This window comes from Equus przewalskii, chromosome 19 (genome assembly GCF_037783145.1).
Source record: "Equus przewalskii isolate Varuska chromosome 19, EquPr2, whole genome shotgun sequence".
NCBI lineage: Eukaryota > Metazoa > Chordata > Mammalia > Perissodactyla > Equidae > Equus > Equus przewalskii.
This window is the reverse complement of record NC_091849.1, coordinates 39,169,594-39,190,825: the sequence shown is the minus strand read 5'-3', so window position 1 is coordinate 39,190,825 and position 21,232 is coordinate 39,169,594. Positions and strand designations below refer to the sequence as shown.

General features: G+C 50.1%; 1 protein-coding gene across 6 annotated transcripts in view; it reads left to right on the top strand.

Moving 5' to 3' along the window:
- The window catches only part of KIF6 (kinesin family member 6), a 371,498-nt gene that overhangs the window by 339,341 nt on the left and 10,925 nt on the right, over positions 1-21,232 (top strand). For 3 of the 6 annotated variants that reach the window (XM_070584537.1, XM_008518021.2, XM_070584538.1), the window contains 6 exons: positions 4,021-4,105; positions 5,869-6,004; positions 8,407-8,504; positions 13,887-13,961; positions 18,453-18,542; positions 20,403-20,509. In XM_070584537.1, coding sequence (XP_070440638.1) covers positions 4,021-4,105; positions 5,869-6,004; positions 8,407-8,504; positions 13,887-13,961; positions 18,453-18,542; positions 20,403-20,509 — 591 coding nt within the window. The remainder of the gene's footprint in view (positions 1-4,020; positions 4,106-5,868; positions 6,005-8,406; positions 8,505-13,886; positions 13,962-18,452; positions 18,543-20,402; positions 20,510-21,232) is intronic. The other 3 variants (XM_070584535.1, XM_070584539.1, XM_070584540.1) reach the window with 1 other exon arrangement.

Here is a 21,232-nt window from a genome sequence, read left to right as displayed (position 1 = left end):
CCTACAAAGCGCCAGTGTCCTTGATTTACTCCCTCTGTTCTTGCTCAGCTGCTTTTGTTCGGTTGTTTCAGTTCCCAGCCCGAGAGGACTGATAAGCCAAGCCTCAGGAAGCATCAGAGGCAGCCAGGGGCTGTCTCCTGGTGGGGTTACAATGCATGCACTACGCGGGCATCACCTTTGGCAAGAGGCCCCTGTGGTTGTCATGACAACGTGGCTAGCCTGTGTCTTGGGGGTATGCTGTGCCCTCATTCTGGCTGCCCACAGTCCCTTGCCCCAGCTTTCTTCCCCCGATCCTTTCAACAGGCTTACAGCATCCTGGCGCCACCTCACATTAACTATTCTTCAGTTTGGAACAGCTTTGTCTTGATCAGCAAAAGAGCCCCTTGACTTAGCTATCAAAGGAATAGATCCAGCCGTTCCTCTCCTTAAAATGCTTGAGCCTCTCGTCTCTCTCAAAGTCGAAGTCCTTGCCATGGCCTACAGGGTCCTAGGTGATCTGGCCTCAGCTCCCACCACTCTTTCCCTGCCAACCACTCCAGGCACACTGGCCTTCTCCCTGGTGCTCAGATGCGCCAAGCAGATGCACCTCAGGCCCTTTGCACTCTGCCCTGAGTCCTGCGTGCTTGTTCCCTCCCCTCATTCAGGTCTCTACTCAAATGTCCCCTCCTCAGAGAGGGCCCCTGATCACCCTACCTAACACAGCAATGCTTCCACCTTTTATCCTCATAGCTTTGTGAGAAAAGAAAGCTTTCTCTTTCCTCATAGCACCCTTCAACCCCAGGCATTTTATCATAAACTCAATTTTTTTGTTGGTTTAATTTCTACCATCCCCAGTAGACTGCTCCTGGAATGGGGGCAGCCTATAGTCAACACCCATAAACATTTGTTATGTAAGTGAATGAATGACTAGCACTGGATTCAAAACCTAACTTTGTTATTTGGTAGCTTTATGGCATTGCACCAGCCACCTGGTCACCATGAGCCTTGGTCTTCTTGTCTGGAAAACAGAGGTGATAATATCTGCCAGTGAGAGTGATGAGAATAAATGAGGTGGCACAGTGGGTGGGACCAAGGGCATGCCCCACACATGGTAGCTGACATCATCTCCATTCTTGTGTCAACTGCATCCAGAATGCTCTCCTTGTCCCTGGCTCCTGGAAAACCCCGCACATTTCCAAGGCCCTCGTGACTCTATGTTCTGCCAGGGAAACTGCAAGGTGCCCAGAGAAAGACAGCCAGCAATGGGGTGAGGCAAAAGCCCCACTCCTGCGAAGGGGCTCTGCACTCATGCTGGGGCAGCTACAGCTTTTACATGGAAGACCAGCCAATCGTGGCCTCCCCCTACCCTCTGTCTGTTCCTGAGGCCCTTAGAGACTGCCTTCACCAGGCTGGAGGGGATGCACCCGTGTGGGCCCAGCAGCCCTGCCTTCACCCGCCTCCAGGGGTCTCTAACGCGGTGCGCGGCTGCAGGACGCCCAGCCCTCACCACAGAGCAAGGACTTCATGGGGCTTTTCAGGGCTTCCCTTGGTGTGGGGTCAAAAGCTGTTAGAAGGAGGAAGGAGATTCACAGCTTTTTTTTAAAAAACAGGCTAGAGGATATGTTTGCCCATTTCTGAAACTGTTGGGAGAGGAAATATTCTGTCCATGTGAAGTCCTGTTATCAGTCTGAAATTAAGATCCTTCCTTCAGTTTATCTTGTCCGACATTTTCCAAAGGGGACAAGGGCCAGCAAACATGGCAGCACTGAGTGCATGCTGGACGTGGAGTTTGAACAAAGTACTGGGGTGACAGGAGGAGCAGAGGCCAGGCCCTGCCCCTGAGGTGCAGCACCACCAGGCAGTCTGGCTCATTAGGGCCTATAAAATGCACCAGCACAGGTGACAGTGCCATCTGCAGTTGGGAAGTCTATGGTATCTGCATCCCCTGTGTTTAGATGATAGAGTCAGACACTTGCTCAGTCAGTTTACAAGTGACAGTTGTTACTTGACACAAGGAAGAAAGAGTAACAGGTGCCTGGAAGAAAAAGGACAGAATCCTGAGCGACTTAGCATATTTATCAGTGAGGTAGATAATGACATAAAAGGCAGCCAAAGGGAAGAAAATAAAGGCACAACAGAATGAGGACCTCTCGGCAGCCTGAACCCCCAATAAACAGGAAGTATTGCATTTGGGATCAAAAGGGCAATCAAACTGAAAGAGGATGTACTTTTGTATTTTGACAACCACTCATAAAAATATGAAAGTGTTTAAACTGATCACAAGCTTAATAGAGGCCCGTGACAAACTGACATGGCCATGACGATGACAAAGCTGCTGAAAAACAAAAACAGTGTTGGCTGGAACCAGAAAATATTGGGTTCAAGTCCCAGCTCTGCCACTTATTCTCTGTGTGACCTTGGGTTATCCATGGCCCTCTCTGAGCCTCAGAATCTAACTGAAATGAGCTGGTAAGGCCTTCCCTGCTGGGTTATTTTGAGAATTAGAAATAGGTGAGCAGAGTACCTAGCCCAGTGCTTGGGAGAATATGGCAACACCTGGCATATAGAAGGTTCTCAGTAAGTGGTCATTGTTAGCAATTCACCTGCTGGAGAATATAGAACATAAATTTTTAAAAGCTGTCTGCACCCTGCTCCTTTCGGACCTATCTGGAGTCTTCTGTCCAGATCTAGGCTCTATACCTAAGATCAGTTGGAAAGTAACCATGTCACTGAGCCCTCAGATGAGAGAACTGTGCAGTCAGCCTGAGGATAGAGCTCCAGACACGTAGGGTATTTTGTTGTTGCTGCTAGTATATTTGAAGAACCATCAGATTAACAAGGAGGACATGCTAGGATGCTCCAAAGATCCCAAGTAGAGGTGAAAGCAAATTAGTGGGCAGGTCTCAGCGCCAAGTAAGAGGAAACAGCTGCCCGCAATGAAATGCACTGGCATGCAAAGTAGTGAGCTCCCCACCACGGGAAGTATCTGGGCAGAAAGCAGATGACCAGAAAGGTTGCAGAGGGAATTTCTGCCTCCAGGGCCCTTGCAGCCAAACAACCCTGGATTTGGATCCAGCTTCCTGAAGTTGGCCCTGTGGCCCTGGGCAAGTTAACCTCTTTGAACTTCAATGCCCTTGTCTGTAAAATGGGAACAATATTACCTCAAATAAGTGCTAGAAGGAGGAAGTCTGTCTGATCATGTCCAGAGAACACCTGGCCCATAGTAGCCTCGCCAACACGGAGTAAAAACCAGGGCTGTGTGACTTCTACAGGTGCCTTCTGTGAGCCTGAGAAGTGCAGTGTGACCACAAAGAGACCCTAGGAGGGTAAACAGACTGCCCCCCTGCCACCAGGCTAGGACAGGACAGGCTCCAGACAAGCCCAGCAGCCAGGGCTGGCACCAGGCAACAAACAGCAGTGGTCAGTGGGCATGGGGACACTGCCTTCCCCAAGGCCTTGCCATGGTGTGGCCCTGTCTTACGGGCCTCTGAGTGCGGTGCTCAGCGCTGGTTGCATATTGGCATTTCCTGCGTTAATCCGGCTTGGGAACCACTTTAGAGGGAAGTCACAAACAGGAGACATGATTTGAGGCCAGAGAATTCGGCACATCAGCTGATGCAAAGAAAGACGTGAGATGGTTTAGCGATGTCTTCTTGGTTTGTGAAGGGCTCTGTATCAAAGGATGGAGAAGTGCAATTTTGCATCTTCCCTGAGGATGCAAGAGGAAATGAGAGAACTCAATAGTAAAAGGATTAGTGGCGACTTAAGGAAGAATTCTCTTCCAGTGACAGATGTTGGGTCATGGGAGGGACAGCGGAAATACTCAAGGAAGCGTCTCCTGGGGGCTTTCAGCCAAGCAGAGGTTGCCATCCAGAGGAGGAAGCCAAAGCAGGTTCCCATCCAAAGAGGCCCGGGAAGGCAGTCACAGCGTCCCCTTTCATCTTGGGATGCACTTTGACCCTGTCATCAGCCCTAAATATCACACTTCTCCTTTTCCTTTCCTCTTCGTTGGAGTAACCCATCGGCATCTCCCTTCTACAGGCATCTCGGAAAACATTGCCGCATCCTCAAAGCCGGACCCGGTGGAAGAGAAGCTGAGGTCACAGGTGGAAGAAGAAAAGAGAAGGTGCCCTTTCATTCTGCCACAAGTGCCCTGACCCCAGCCTCAGAGGGCTCTCAGGGACCACCTGGCGCTGCATAGGGCAGGGCAGACCCAGGCTGGAGCTACTCGGGGAAGGGTGTCCTGCAGCCAGGTCCTCAAATAGCTGGAGGAGGTGCTGCCTTTGAGCAGGCAGCGGTGAAATGCAGGAACCCTAGGATGTGTGAGGTTGGAATGGGGAGCAGAAGCCGAAGCAGGCCCTGGAGCTGGAATTTACCAATCAGGGAGGCCGGTTTGCTGCTGTCACGCTCTCCAGCCCAAGGCCCCAGGCTGCAGCTCTGCAAGCAGCTAGTCTTGTCTGCTACTGCCATCTAGGGGCGAGAAGTATGACCGTGGAGGTCTTCCTCAGGCCTGCGCCATCTAGGGGCGAGAAGTATGGCCGTGGAGGTCTTCCTCAGGCCTGCGCTTTGCCCCATTTCCCTCTTGTGTCCTTATCTGTGAGGTGTCCTGAGAACAGCATACCCTCCTGCAGCCATTTGGGGTCCCAAAATGATTTCACTTACAGAGTGAGGAACCTCCAGCGTAAACAGACATGTGGTCATTGCTGATACACAGCATGGTCCCAGAATCTCCCGGAACACTCCAGTCAAACTTTTTAGTTCATTCATTCATTTATGCATTCAGCAAACGTTTGCTGTCTCCTCCATGCCATGGAGAGGTTCTTGGGAGACCAAACAAGTCACCTTCCTTGTCCTCAAGGAGCTGATGGTGTTATTGAAACACAGGCCACCCCTGTGCGTACTAGGCATGCATCCTGAGCAAACGCAATCACACTGCTCCTCCCCACTGCCACACACACACACGCTCCTGCCATCCCGAGACCTGAGGAGAACACAGCCCCATGTGGCTGGGCTCCAGGTCCCTCCTGACAACTATGCACTGTGTCTTCTCCTGCCAGCATCCTCCTTCCAGCGTGCCTTGTGCTGGCCTCCTCGCACTGGCCTCCTGGACGTGCCACTGTGGCTCTCCACCACTGGGATTGGCTCCCCAGTTGTCCTCGTTTTCCCTCGCTTCACTTATTTTTCTCAGTTTCTTTCCAAACCATTCTTCTTGCGTCTTTACTCCACCCCATCTTGTCTCCTTGGCCCACATTCTTCAGATGACTTCAGGGTCATCTCAGAAGCCAAGTGGTCTCTGCCGCTTGGCTGTTCACCTGCTTCCTGTTAGACACATTCTAATTCCTTGTAGCCCCAAACGCACACATGGAGTAACAAACGAGTTGTCGCTCTTGGTCTCCCGAGTGAAGGGGAACCAGCAGAAGGGTAAGGGAGTTAAGACTGTGGTTCTGGAGCCAGCCGGCCGGGGTTCAAATCCTGGCCCTTCTGCTCATTAGCTCTGTGCCATAGAGCACATTACTCAAGCTCTCCATGCCTCAGGTTCCCCATCCGTGAAGAGGAGATGATGACAACAGGATCTTCATCACGGGCTTGTGAAGACGATGAGATGAGTTGCTCTATGTCGAGGGCCGAGAGCAAGGTTGCCCCTGAGTAGGTGCTCAGTGATGGTAGTTAGCCTTCTGAGAGGAGAAGGGTCATTCAGCCCACACACAGAGCCCCGTGGGCCCTGGACAGAAACACTTGGCTCTGTTGCTTTATGAGGGACTCAAACCCTGGTGCCACGCCGAGGCCTCTGTGCCAGGCTTCTGAGGCCCAGGCCCTGCAGCGACGGTCCGTTTACAGCCCTCCCTCCTTGCCTGTGACTTCTGAGACTCTTCTCTGATCCCACTGTAGATATAAAGCAATGTTCACGCGCCTGAAGGCCCTGAAGGTGGAGATTGAGCACCTGCAGTTTCTCATGGAAAAAGCCAAGGTGAAGCTGCAGAAAGAGTTTGAAGCCTGGTGGGCAGAGGAGGCCACCAGCCTGCAGGTATCGGCAGCGTGTCCCTTGCTGCCCCAGAGCCGCCCCTCCCCCTGTGGCCTGGGGAACATCAGGGCAGCTGGGGAGGGGTCAGACACACAGCCCCCATGGGGCTGCCAGAGGCAGAAGAGGGGGCACTTCGACCAACAGGCCCCCCTGCTCTCAGCCCTGGCTCACGAAGCAAGTGCTCGTTTTAGTAACGAGGAACGCAAATGGTCGGGGCTCAGTGCTTCCTTGCTCTGGTGCCTGACACGTGGAAAGGTGGGGATGGAGGGCATAGCTCCCCAAACCAGTGGGTTGCCATCACTGCACTGCTGTCTGTGATGTTCTCCAGTGATATCATATTGACAATGTGATTGTTTTGTTTATTATAGTCATTCATATATATATATATATAAATTACATAAATTTTAGAAAATGTAGAAAAACACAAGGAAGTAAAACTCACCACAATCCCACCACTTAAGGATAACCAATATTAACATATTGGCTTATATTATTTCATCTTTTTTTCTATGCATATACATCCCTATGTTTTTATAAAAATAGAATCATATTGGTTTTCAGTGCCTCAATGGCTTTTTTTCACTTAACTGTACAGCACGACTACCCTTCCGCCTTGTTGTCCTCCACGGGTGTTCTAATGGCTGTCACTGTCCCATCATGTGGGTTTATTGTCATCTGCTTAACCAGTCTCCTATTATTTAATATTTAGGTTGTTTCTGGTTTTTCACTGGTGACATATTTGTGCGTACACTTTTGCACATTTCCTAGACAAATTCCTAGACATTCTCTATAGTATGATAAAGGCTAAAACAACCTGTTAGTACAAACCTCCACTTCTGACTGTCCTCGTGCGACTCCTCAGCTGTAGCACAATGGAAGTGACAAAGTACACTTAATCCTGTCACTTGCTTGGCTGGCAGAACCCTTAGAGATGATCTAACAGGCAGATCCCCTCATTTTAAGGACAAAGAAACAGAAAGCCAGGAAAAGATTGAGGACACACAATCAAGCAGTAACCAGTATGTTACCAAGTAGCCATGTGTCCAGACAATAGAGGAGAATATCTGGATAAAATTAAATACAGAAGAAGACAAAGAACACCAATAAGACTGAAATACAGTTCTCGATATATTTTTAAAACAAAGTTATGGTATAGTACTGTGCATACCACTTTACAAATGCATTACTATAAGATCTAGGGGTGGGCCCATAATTTGCCATAATTTCAAAGTAGTGATGAATACAATATTTCAAGGTTTCTGCAATAACTGTAAGGCAATGTGAAAATATCGATGATTTCTACTGGTGACAAGGCACTGGTACTGCTAATATTACTACGATTTGTTGTCTACATTTATCATTGAAAGAAATGCTCCATCTCAGGTAGAAGTCAGGAAAAATGAAGATGTAACTGGTTCGCATCCATGCTCACGGTGCTGCTGTCTGTGCTCCAGTTAAGACCCTTCCTAGTGAGGTCATCAGAGAATGAGACCTTCAGCCACTGAACAGTCAATGCGGCTCGTCCGGTGTGACTCAGAAGTGTCTGGGCAGAGCTGACAGATTTGGACAGTTTATGATTTACATAGACAGTGAAAGCCAGAGTAGGCAAAGGTGACAACTCCATGTGTCCCCTGTCCCACAGGATGTCACTGAAACCAACAGGACCAGGTGACTGCAACAGGGATGATGGGCCACCTTGAGGAGCCAATTCCATCCCGCCACTAGGCAGTTTTATAGCTGCAGGTGTACCCTGAGCAGGGCGAGGTGGAAAGCCATAAACCTTCAGAGAGCGTGAGAGGCGATGAGAAACTGTCCCATGACAGCATCCTGGGGAGATCGGGAGACAAGGGGAAATAGCCTGGGAGCAGCTCCTCGTGAGCCTCCTGTGCATTCTTGTTCTGGGGGAGTCACGGGGTATTCTGCCAGGGCTCAGGGAAGCTGCAGTTTAAGCCTTGCTCCGGAGCCCTGCATGGAGACGTGCCAGGGTCTCAGGGCACCTGGCGGAGCTGCTTCCCTACGGGAACCGCTCAGTGGATTCCTCCAGACTCTGGCAGCTTCTCTTTGGGACAAGAGGAAGCAAACCAGAAAGGACCTCTGGAGAATTGTCAGATCACATTTTAAACATTTTTCCCAAACTACACAAAGTAATACATGCTCAATTTAGAAAACTTAGAAAGCACAGAAAAGCACAAAGAATCAAACATTACCTGTAATCCTGCCATCCCAAGATAATATTTTGTTGCCCATCATCATGGTCATTACTATGTTTAGATTTATTTTTTCCCACGTATGTTGTATTTACCGACTTCCATAGCTAGCTTTTTCCCCTTAAGAAATACATCAAGGACGTTTTCCCATGTCATTAGAGTCAGGCTAACACTGTGATCTCCTTCCTGGGCCAACAGGTAAACTCTCCCGCGGTGAATGCCCTCAACCCCATGAAGCCTTTTCTGCAGACACCTGAGGCCCAGCACGAAAGGGCCCAGTGTCTCTCTGACAAAAGGTAAGGAGCGCCCTCTGCCGACGGGGTGAGGGTGCCCAGAAAGGGCTCCCACCTCTCCTCTGCCGTTCCGGCTCCTCTGGTTTCTCCGTGGGCTGCACGATGCGAGAGGGTGAACTTATTTTACTGCTAAATCAGTTGTAGATGCTCGGGCCCTACAGTGGCTTTCAGGCTCGTTTGAGCACCCCCTTCAGTCTTCAGTCCTCTCCCCCTTGCTCTGACAGCCACTGGACCTACTGCCATGGCTGCAAGAGACTAGCGGCTTAACCCACAAGCCCTGGTCTTGCCCCCTGAGCAGGAAGAAGGGGTTGGCAGTAGGAGGGAGGGGAGAGTAGCATGGGAGAGGGAGGGAGAGTTGGTGGCGGGTGGGGGGGGCCGGGGGGATGTTGGTGGTCGGCCTGCCGGGATACAGGGGAGCTCTGGTAAAGGACTCCATCCTAGCACAGATTCAGGAGAGATGTGGGCAGCCTCCCGTGAGGACGGCCTCCATGAGGACAGCCCAGGGCCAGTTTCCCTGAATGTTGGCATGGTCCAGCCAGGACTCTGCTGCCCTGCACACCGTCTTCTGAAGACAGGTTCCTTCCCATGCCGTCCACGCTATTATCTCCTTCCAGCCACACAGCTCAGGTGGTAGAGCCAATGACGCATGCCTTGGCCATCCTCCATCCCCTAGACAGACCCGGCACTGCCATGACAGAGGCCAGGGCAGCATGAGTGGGGCCTCAGCCTCCACCGCCAAGGAGCGATCCTTTGACTGGGTTTGAACACGAGCTGAGCTCTCACTTAGAAATGTGAAATAGAGCTTTTAAACAGGGTGAGGGGGAGTGCCAGACGGTATCCTTGAAATGATGTGATGAGAATGGCAATTTCCCTCTGTGATCTTCTTCTCAAAAACCCATAACCCCAGTAGAATCATGAGGAAAACATCAGACAAGTCCCAACTGAGGGACATTCTACAAAATATCTGCCCAGTACTCCTCAAAACTGTCAAGGTCATCAAAGACAAGGAAATTCTGAGAAACCGTCACAGACAAGAGAAACCTAAAGAGATACGACAACAAAATGTAATGTGCTCTCCTGGGTGGGATCCTAGATCAGAAAAAGCACATTAGGTAACAAGTAAGAACATCTGAATAAAGTATGGGCTTTAGTTAATAACAATGTATCAACATTGGTTCATTAGTTGTGACGAATGTGCCATACGAACATAAGATTATGTAAGAAAGGAAACTGGGTATGGGGTACTCTTGGTACTATCTTTTCAACTTTTCTGTAAATCTAAAACTACTCTTTAAAAAAACAAACCAGTCAGTGAGCCCTCCACCACCTGGTTGACATTTTCCCTGGACATCTCCACATCCCCCAACCTGCCTGCCGTGCCAGCACTTCAGCTGGTAGTCTAGTCTTAGGAAACATCTCCTACGTGAGCCCCTAAGCCCAGGGTCAACAGCTGGCAAGGTGTGTTCTGTTTGGCTAGGCTGTTGTTTTAAAAGGCAATGCAGATAGATCCATAAAAGACAAATTGATAAGTTGGACTTTATTAAAATTAAAAATGCTGCTCTGCGAAAGACACTGTTAAGAGAATGAAAAGGCAAGCCACAGACTGGGAGAAAATCTCTGTGAAACATGTAGCTGATAAAGGACTTGTGTCCAAAATACACAAGGAACTCTTAAAAGTCAACAATAATTTTTAAATGGGCAAAATATCAGAACAGCCACCTCACCAAAGAAGACATATAGATGGCAAACAAGTGTATGACAAGATGCTCGATATATATGCTCATAGATGCTCAAGATGCTCATATGTCCTTAAGAAATTGCAAATTAAAACAACAATGAGGTACCACTACACATCTATTAGAATGGCTAAGATCCAAAAATATGACACCATCAAATGCTGGCGAGGATGTAGAGCAACAGGAACCCTCATTCGTTGCTGGTGGGAATGCAAAATGGTACAGCCTCTTTAGAAGACCGTTTGGCAGTTTCTCACAAAACTAAACACACTCTGGCCATATGATTCAGCAATCACATTCCTTGGTATTTACCCAAGGAGTTGAAAACTTACGTCCACACAAAAACCTGCACACAAATGTTTATAGCAGCTTTATTCATAATTGCCATAACTGGAAGCAACCCAGATGTCCTTCATAGGTGAATGGATAAACAAAGTGTGGCACATCCAGACAATGGAATATGAATCAGTGCTAAAAAGAAATGAGCTATCAAGCCATGAAGGAATCTTAAATGCATATTACAAGGTGAAAGAAGCCAATCTGAAGAGACTACATAGTGTATGATTCCAACTATATGACATTCTGGGAAAGACAAAACTATGGAGACAGTAAAAAGATCAGTAGTTACCAAGGAGAGAGGGGAGGGTGGAAAGGGGGAACACAGGGGATTTTTAAGGCAGTGAAACTATGCTGTGTGACACTGTAATGGTGGCTATGTGATCTGATGCATTTGTCAAAATCCACAGAACTGTACGACAGAAACGGTGACCCCCCACGTAAGCTATGGACTTCAGTTAATAATGTATCAGTATTGGGTCATCAGTTGTAACAAATGTACAGCCCTAAGGCAAGATGTTAATAATAGGGGAAACTAAGGAGGGAGAGAGGGGTTACATGGAAACTCTCTGCACTATCTGCTAAGTTTTCTATAAACCTAAAACTTCTTGAAAAACTGGGCCATTAATTCAAAAATAAAAGGCAGTGTAAGTAGACAGCTGCACTGCTCCATAACAATACAGGCATCTTAGCATAAATGTCCTACATGGGCCCTCTCTGTGCATTCACTTGGGTGCACTCACTGGGGCGCTTGAGTTTGCAGCCCCGTATACCTTCCTGCCTCTCCACACAGGGCCCCATCCCTGAAATCCCAGGACTCCACAAAGCATGTCTGAAAAACACTGGGCCAGGCCAGCCAAGGGGACAGTGTTTCCCCCGGTCACTGCTCCAGCTCCATTCCGAGCCTCTCGTGTGTCTGCCACACAAGAATAAGCTCTCCTCCCAATTATGAGGCGCAGAAGCCCTGGCTATTTCCCCAGCCTCTTTTCTAACACAGTGAAGCGCACGGGTGTGTGTGTGTGTGTGTGTGTGTGTGTGTGCGCGCGCGCGCGTGCGTGCGTGGAAAGGCCCAGTAAACACACTCCAGGGCTATAACGTAGAAATAGACTGTGCCTGCTAGGTGAAGTTCAGAATCTTGATTTCAAAGATAGGTATCAGATCACCCATGGGACCTTTCCCAAAATCATGTTCCCAGAGCTCAGCCCCAAGCCCCTTTGATGACTGCTGGCAGGAGGGTCTTTGGGGAGATGGCTCTCTGGCAGGCCCTGGAGCACTGTTCAGGCCCGTCTGTCCTCTGCAGTGGCTGCCAGTGCTCTGGTCCGATCGCTGACCCTTGGCAGAGATACCCAAGAGTCCTGAACAATGTTTGTTAGGACGCCTAAGCTGTAAGCGGTTGGCACTTCTAAATTCTCGCCCACACAGTAGTTTGGATACCAAAAATTGGGGGAGGAAAGCTGACAGTAGACAGGTGAGAGGGAAAGCGTCTGGGGGCTCTGCTGTTCACCTGCCCCTCGCTCTACGATCTGGTGGGAAGGAGCTCACAGAGCTCTATGAGGGGAAGCAGAGGGGATACCCAGCCCAGGTCCTAGTGGCTTCTTGCACATTCTCTGCAAACAGCCAACAGCAAAGGATCAGTTGTTGATGTCCTTACATCCTCCAAGGAGACGGCGTTGGCTTTCTTCTTCTACAGCAATAATAGCCCCTGTCCATTTATCAAGGGCCCTCTGGGCCAGGCACTGCACAAATGAGTGACATAGGTGCTATCCTTGTCCCCATTTTACAGATGAGAACACACAGTCTCCGAGAGATTAATTATCTTGCTCAGGGTCCCCCAGCTAATAAATGGTGATTCCAGGATTGACCGGGCCTGTCAGCGTCTGGCCACCCCCTCACTCCTCGGGTCAACTCCCTTTAACGTTAGTGACCGCCCTTTAAGAGCACCTGTGTATTCTGCTGTTTAGTAGGAGGTGCCATTTTCCAGCCCATATTCCATACTATTTCATACAATCGTGCTTTTTGTATATTCTGCTGAATTCCAGGTCCTCCTGCCAGGGGCCTCCTGCCTTTCCATGTGTCCACAGTCTGATTTTCAAGGGGCCAGGATTTTCAAAGAGCAAATCTGGGTGTGCTTAGAAGGCCAGCCCCTGACCAGAAACCAGAACTCCCTGATATTGGCCCCACCATTTCCATTGAGAACCCCTGAATTCAATCCTCCCATTTAACGAATGAGAAAACTTAGGCCGGAAAGCGAATGTGATGTTCTGAACTCTAGTTAATAACATGAAGAGCTACAGCGTCATCTTTGCTCAGTGGCATTTCTTCCTCCCTCCCACCTCCTGCTCTCTGCCCTCTCCCTCCCTCCTTTCCTCTCTCAGCTTTACTCCTTCACTCCCTTCTTTTCCCATCTTTTTATTCCTCTCTCGCACTCTACCTATCTTTATTTCCACCCTACATTCTCTTTCTTCTTTTTTGGTCTTCCCACCTGTGCTTTGTGCTGCTTCTCCCATGCTCCCTATCAGCCAAGGCTGCCACTCTTTTTCCTTGTCCATTTGTCCACTTTGCTGCCACCTTAGGTCTAAGAATTAGCCACTGGGCAGAGCCTCCTAGGATCTCCTTGGGAAACCACCAACAGAATCCCGCTCCTCCCCCGACATCCACCTTGTCTGAGAAGCAGGGCCTGTTCTATTCTGGCTTTGGCATTCCTGGACATTCGTTAGCTATTCCAATTTAAGATGATGCCTGCATGTGCTTGCCGAGAGATCCTTAACCCTGAGGTTCGGAACCTTGGATTTCCAAGGTGTGTATTATCTCACCAGTGGTTACCTCCAAGGTTAGACTCAGCTTAGACTTTCACAAAGGCTGTATCGAACAAATCCCTGTCAGAGCTCTCCAAGCAGTGGGCCACTGGGCAAGCCAGCTCTCCGCTTTGGGATTCTCTGCCTCATCTGTAAGACGCATCAAGATCGCTCTGACTCTATTATTCTATGAGCAGAGAAATGTTCCAGTGCCAGTGCCACTGAAGAGCTGCTGGAGCCAGTGAGCGCGGGTCCAGCTGGCTGTTTGCCCCCGAGCTCCAGAGTGGCTCCCTTGACAGCCTTGGTGCAGCCAGGCGCTGGTGCTCTGCTGCTCAGCTTCTGAAGGAAGGCTGATTCCATCACTTGCCCGAGGATGCTCAGGGCCTGCAGGCTGATCACAGTAAATTCACAACACTCTGATTGGCAACCCAGGAGGCCTAATTATTATTAATATTACTTATTAATCCTTATTAAGAAAGAGATCATTAAATCTGATGGCTGGTTTGTTCTCTCTCCAGAAGGAATGTCAACATGAGAAATGAATTCATTGTCAAAGGCTGGTTGGTCAGGAAAGAGGACAGAAGTAATTCACGGTATGATCCTGAGGGCTCAGAAACCGAGCTAAGGCATCCAGGGACTCTCAAGCAGCCTCAGGACTGGGGGACTCATTTCCCTCAGGAGCCCCAACCTTCGCATGTGCCACCCTCCTGCGTGAGCTGGTTGAGACAACGGGCTGGGCACTTGGGCCTCTGCAGAGGGTGCTGGACACCCCATCTGCCATGGTGTGACCATGCGCTCTGCCCTGCCCATGTCCAGCTCTGCTCCTCTTCCACCCGCTCCCAGCGCTCAACTGTTGGCACCGGTGAAGGCTCCCTGGCATCTGAGAAGAGGCTCCGCGGGGAAACCATTGAGTTACTGAGCCATTCCTGTGCCAATCACTTGATCTTGCAAGACTTGCTACAGCTTCCAAACTGACCTTGACCTGGTGTAATCAAAGCACCCACAGGTTGGAAAGCCCTTTCTCTTTCTCTGCCCAGGGCCTGCACAAGGAGCCACTCAGAAGGAGCCCTGAGTACTGGCCACAGTTCTCCAAAGAAAAGCAGGCAGAGCCTGCCACCTTGTGGCTGCCTCTGGTCCTACAGCAGCCCTCACCAGACAGCACAGATCCTCAACTCTCCCAAAGACTCAGGAGAGAGTCTGAGATGCTCAGAAATAGACGTCTGAAGAGAAAAGATCCCAGGCCCTGATTTCCTTTCCTCTTTGTTTGACTCACAGTCCTGAATCTGTGGAAGCAGGTGCAGAGTGAGAAGCCCTGCCACTGGCTGCGATGGGAGAGGGCAGAGGCTGGAGCTGAGGAAGGGGCTGTACTCATGGGTGGGCCAGCAAGTCGTCAGGCCTGTGGAGTGATGACGCAGGCTAGATGAAGCCGATGCACCTGTCCCTACCCTAGCCCACCTCTCAGCCTGAATGTCCCCACCACGCCTCTTCCACTTCTGACGTGGTATCTAGGCAGGACCATCCCAAAGCAAGGGAGAGGACCTCATAATGTCACTGGCATCCCGGCCTCTTCACCTCCCAGGGGGCACTGCTGGATTCCACTGTTTGCAACCAGGCATCCAGGGCAGGGCACATGCAGCAGGCAGCCAGGTTAGGTGGACAAAGTTGCATCTGCATGAGCTGTTGGAGCTGACTCCTCACTCAGGGAGCACGGAGCTGGTCCGTGGACGTGGCCGGAATAAGCCATGCAGCTCCATCGTGTGCTTCCTCGGAACCACAGACTCGGGTCTGGTTAATAAAGCATCGTGGCTGACAGCACGGGCTCTGAGGCTCACAGACTTGTGGCGAGATCCAGATTCTGCCACTTAGCAGCTGGGTAATGTTGAGAGTTTCTTTAACCTCTCTAGGCCTCACTTTTCTGGTCTATATAATGATGATAACGAGGCTACTGAGAGGATTAAATGGCATGATGTTTGCAGAGCGCTTTCCCGGGACCTGGTGTAGATGCGTCTATAGGCGACAGTTGTGATCAGTACTGTTTTTGTTCAGCTTGCACCTCCAGCACATGCAGTGCTCCAACAGTGAAAACTAATGTGTAAACCATCTGTTATGAACTAAATGTTTGTGTCCTCCCCAAATTCATTTGTTGAAATATAACCCCCAATGTGATGCTATTAGGAGGTGGGGCCTTTGGGAGGTAATTAGGTCATGAGGGTAGGGCCCTCATGAATGGGATTAGTGCCCATATAAGAAAAGGCCAGAGAGAGCCAGCCCTGATGGCCTAGGGATTAAAGTTTGGCACACTCCACTTCAACGGCCAGGGTTCACTTCCCGGTCATAGAACCACACCACTTGTCTGTCAGTAGCCATGCTGTGGTGATGGCCCACATAGAAGAACTAGAAGGACCTATAACTAGAATATACAGCTATGTACCAGGGCTTTGGGGAGGAAAAAAAAAAGAAAGAGAGAGAGGAAAGTTGGCAATAAATGTTAGCTCAGGGCAAATCTTTCCCAGCAAAAAAAAAAAAAAAAAAGGAAAATCACTAGAGGATGCTAAAGTCATATTTAAAACAAACAAACAAACAAAAGGCCAGAGAGCTAGCCCACTCTCTTTCCTCATGTGAGGACACAATGAGAAGTCGGCAGTTTGCAACCCGGAAGAGGGCTCTCACCAGAACCCAGTCATGCTGGCACCCTGATCTCAGATTCTAGCCTCTGAAACTGTGAGAAATGAATTTCCATTGTTTATGAGCCACTCAGCCTATGGTACTTCGTTATAGTAGTCCAAACTGACTGACACAGAGATTAGTAACAGAAGTAGGGTGCAGTTATAACAAATACCTAAAAATATAGACACGGTTTTAGAACCAGGTAACGGGTAGAGGCTAGAAGAGTTTTGAAGTGCATGCCAGAAGAGCTGAGATTGTCTTAAATGGACTTTTAAAGGCAATTCTGGTGAGGGCTCAGAAAGGAAAGAGGAGAGCTATCGAGAAAGCTTCCATCTTCTCAGAGAATATGTGAATAATCACGTAGAGAAGGTTGGTAGGAATATGAATGGTAAAGGCCATTCTGATGAGGTCTCAGACAGAAATGAGGAACATATTATTGGACAATGAAGAAAAGGTGATCCTCGTTGCAAAGCGGCAAAGAACTTGGCTGAATTGTGTTCCTGGTCTAGCTTTTCGTGGAAGGTAGAACTTGGATGTGATGACATTAGATATTTAGCTGAGGAGATTTCTAAGCAAAGTGTTGAAGGAGCGGCTTGGCTCCACCTGACTGCTTAGAGTAAATATGAGAAGAGAGAAATGACCTGAAGATGGAATTAGGAAGCAAAAAGGAACTAGAACTTAAAGATTTGGAAAATTCTCAGCCTATCCATATTGCAAAACGTGAGAAAACATCCTCAGAAGAGAACACTAGGGGTGTCACCAAGTGACCGTTTGATACGGAGATTAGTGTGGGTGTGAACCCCAGATTTCATCAGCTACCTCAGCTGGCAAACTGACAGACTGAACTGAAGGAGAAGGAGACGGGAAGGAATGAGGAGGGCTGTTGGACTTCTTGGATTCTGCAGGGTGGGACCATAGAGCTCTTCTGCCGTGAACATGTACTCTTCTTCAAGACAAGGGAAGAATGGCCCCAAACGTGATTCAGAGATCATCACAGTTGCCTCCTCCATTTCCAAAGGGGGGCCCCTAGCCTTACTTTCATCGGGTCAGATGGCCTCTGCCCAAAGCTCTAGGGGTGGGGCCACGCAGCAGAACCATGATGGCATGACCCCTACCCAGCAGAGTCCAGCAGGAAATCCACCTCAGTGTGTCCAGAACACGGGACCTTCACCCCAGTGGGTCTGGAGGCAGAGCGTTGAGCCAAAGAGGATTCTTCTCAAGCCTTAAGATCTCATGGCGTTAGCATTGCTAGATTTTGGACCTGCTTGAGGACCCATCACTCTTTCCTTCTTTCCTCTCTCTCCGTTTTGGGTGGTATGTCTCTCCCTATGCCTGTCCTGTCGTTGTATTTTAGAACCACATAACTTCTCTGGTTTCACAGGTCCACAGCTGGTGAGGAATTTCTGCCTCAGGGTGAATTTTACCTTGACTCTCATCCATATCTAATTGAGATGATATTTAGATGACACTCTGGAATGTAGACTTCAGAGTTGCTGCTGGAACAAGTTAAGACTTTGGCGGCTGGCGGAATAGGCTGAATGTATTTTACACATGAGAAGGACGTGAAGTTTTGGGAGCCAGGGGCAGAATGTTATGAGTTGAATGTATCCTCCAAAAGTTCCTGTGTTGACATCTAAGCCCCAAAGTGATAGTATTCAGAAGTGGGGCCTTTGGAGGTGGGCCTTTATGTAATGAGGGTGGGGCCCTCATGAATGGGATTAGTGCCTATATAAGAAGAGCTCAGAGAGCTAGCTTACTCTCTTTCCACCATGTAAGAACACAGTGAGCACTTGGCAGTCCATAGTCCACATGAGGACCCTCGTAAGAACTTGAGCATGCTGGCACCCTGCTCTCAGACTTCCAACCTCCAGAACTGTGAGAAAGAAATTCCTGTTGTTTAAGGCACCCAGTCTTTGGTATTCTGTCTAGCAGCCTAAAGACATCACCCATGACAGAGGATTCTCGGCCCCTGTCTTAGTCAGCTTAAGCTGCCATAACGAAACACCATAGACTGGGTGGCTTAAACAACGGGAAATTATTTATTTCTCACATTTCTAGAGGCTAGGAAGCCCCAGATCAAGATCCAGCAGAATTAGTTTCTGGAGAGGACCCACAACCTGGCTTGCAGACTCACTGTGTCCTCACGTGGTACCGAGAGAGCTCTGGTCTCTCCTCTTCTTCTTATAAAGGCACCAATCCCATCATGGGGACCCCACCTCATGACCTCATCAAAATCCAATTACTTCCTGAAGGCTCCTCCTTCAGATACCATCAAACTGAGGGTTAGGGCTTCAACATATGAATTTTCGGGGGGACACAAACATTCAGTCCCTAACAGCTCCTAAATATAAACCCTAAATTTCTCTTCTGTCAACCTCCTCCCATACATTTTGCTTTTGTTGGTTTGTCTTTTGCAGTGATGTGAGTGCCAGGAAAATCCTGCCCTCACCCTGCCCTGTCCTGCACAGCCAGCAGCAGAGCGGCACCGGCGCCTTCCTGGAAGACAGGTCTGTGGTCTCCTCCTCCCTCTGACACCTGTGACAGCCCCTACAGTAGGCAGAGTGGGCCAAAATCACCAGTACACTTCCCCCACGACTAAAGGTGCCCCTTGTCCTATGGCTGCACAAATAGAACCCAAGGCCAGCCTCCACCTTGGAACCTGGGAACTCCCTGGGATTCTCACCGATGCTGACCCGCGGAGCTGGGGAATTTCCTGCCAGGGTTGCTGGGACCCTGTGTGGGCAGAGTTGCTTCCCATCTCCTTGTGAGCGGGTGTACCTGGGGCCATTAAAGGAAAAAGAGCCAGCCCAGGGGCAGGTCCAGCATAGCCCACTAGCCCCACCGCTGAGACCCCAGGCAGGGAAGGACATGGCATTGACAAGCCTGGCCTCAGGCCTGAGAGCCGTTCACTCTGGCCCTCTGACTAGGTGCCTGCGCGCCCTTCTTCACCTGGCCCACCCCACTCTTCCCCCAAGGCTGTCCTAGGGGCAATTGCACCTCCTGCCCCTCCCCAACCGCAGACAGAGTGGACAGCTCCACGCGGCGCCCTGCCTCAGTTCTGCTGTAGCACTTCTTGCTGAGCAGCAGCTGAACACCAATACGAAACCCTGTATTATATGCAATGCTCCCTGCCTTCCAACGGAGTGGGTGCTGTCCCCTGCTGTGTGGAGTCTCGGGTGTGAGGATGGATGCTGGGCAAAGCCAAGAGAGTACATTGCTCTAAATTTTCTTAAGGGGGATTTTATATGTACAGGAGTTGATGGAGAAAGAGGAGAGAAAAGGGTGCAGACATCCCTCCCTTTTTTTGTGTTTTTGAGGAAGATTAGCCCTGAGCTAACTACTGCTAATCCTCCTCTTTGCTGAGGAAGACTGGCCCTGAGCTAACATCCGTGCCCATCTTCCTCTACTTTATACATGGGACGCCTACGACAGCATGGCTTTTTGCCGAGCAGCGCCATGTCCACACCCAGGATCCTAACCGGTGAAATCCGAGCCACCTAGAAGCGGAACGCGTGCACTTAACCGCTGCGCCACCGGGCCGGACCCCATCCCTCCCTTTTTAAGGAGATTTCCTGGAAATCGCACACAACACTTCTTATAAATCTCATTGGCCAGAACTTGGTCACTAGGCCACACACAGCTGCAAAGGAGGCTGGGAAATGTAGGGGCTTTTTAGCTGTGGCAACTTACTCAGCTAAATATTATAGTTCTGTTTTTAAGGAGAGAGTGGAGAATAGTTATCTCTGCCTCAGGAGCAACTAGCTAAGCATGGTGGGGGATGGGGACGCCCTGGGGAGATGTCCTAAAGGATATGACATCTAAGTTGAGTGCTGAAGGAGAGACAGTTAGGCCCCAGCTAGAATGGGCTTGGGTGGGTTAAGCTGCAAGGGGGTGGGGAAGCATGGTGGGGAGGGGGTAGAGAAGGTGGTGAGAGAAAGCATGTCCAGCCGTTTAAAGGTCTGGGGGAGAGCAGCCTCGGGGGAGGGGACAGCAAAAGCAAAGGGCCTGAGGTCGGAAGAAACTTAGTGTATTTGACTCACAGAAAGAAGGTCAGGTGGCCAGAGCGTAGTGGATGGGGAGCCAGATTGCTGTGGGATGGGATCACCCAGGGGTGGAGTTTGAATTTCATTCCAAGAGCGATGAGAAACCACTGACAGGTTTAAGCCAGGGGAGGACATGACTCATCTGCGTGTGAAAGGATAGCTGAGGCTGCTCCACGGAGGAGGCGGAGGGAGAGAGGAGGAGGCAGCTGCAGTGGCCCAGCTTCCTGGGTGAGACGCAGTCACCGAAAATGGGAAGCACTTTGGGAAGGTAAGCACTGAGTCCAAAGGGAAGGAGTAGTAAGAGTGATATGTGGTTGTCCCCAGCATCCCTGCAAGGCCGATGTCATCCATCCCTCTCACTGGGGACAGCCAGACGGACTCTGACATCTTGGCATTCATCAAAGCCAGACAGAGCATTCTGGAGAAGAAATGTAAGTGTGCCTTCCTCCAGGGCCACCGGCACCCCGCTCTGCTCACCAACACTTGGCTGGGGAGGCGGGGGAGGGGTCTGGAGTGAGCAGTGAGGTGAGAAGGAAGTGGGAAGCTTCCCAAAGCCACAGGACTGGCCTTGCGGCCACTTCACATGTGCCCAGCCTCTGCTTCCTCCCAGAGAAAGCCTCAGAAGGCAGCATCAGAAACGCCAGGATGGGCCCAAGGCACGGCTGTGCCTGGCATAGTGTCTCTCCCTCTTCCAGATCTTCAGCTCCTTTTGTCCTTGTCCCCGAAGCCAGCTCTCCTTTGCTCAGCCTCTCCAAACAGGAAGGGGTGGAGTGACGGTTTGGAGACTTGTTGAATCCCTGGCTGGAAATCTCGCTCTCCTGCCGGAGCATGGTTCTTGCCAATGAGCTGTAGCTGGAAGGGCCACTTGAAGGCCCAGGCCTGAGGACACCGTAACAGTCGCAGAAGAAATATGTGTGATGTGTCAGACACCGGAAGAGAGACAGAAGGCCCTTTCCAGCCTTCATTGCTGACCTCCCCACTCTTCCTCTTGGCAGCTGCCCACATGCCCTTCTCCTGCCTTCCTCCCCCAGAGAGCCACTAGAAGAGCCCAGGACCCCTTCCCCAGCCCCGCTTTAGTCTTAGCCAGGAATCCAAAGGCTACTAGACAGGCTTAGCATTGCTTTTACATGTCAACAAGGCCCCTTGATGGTTGA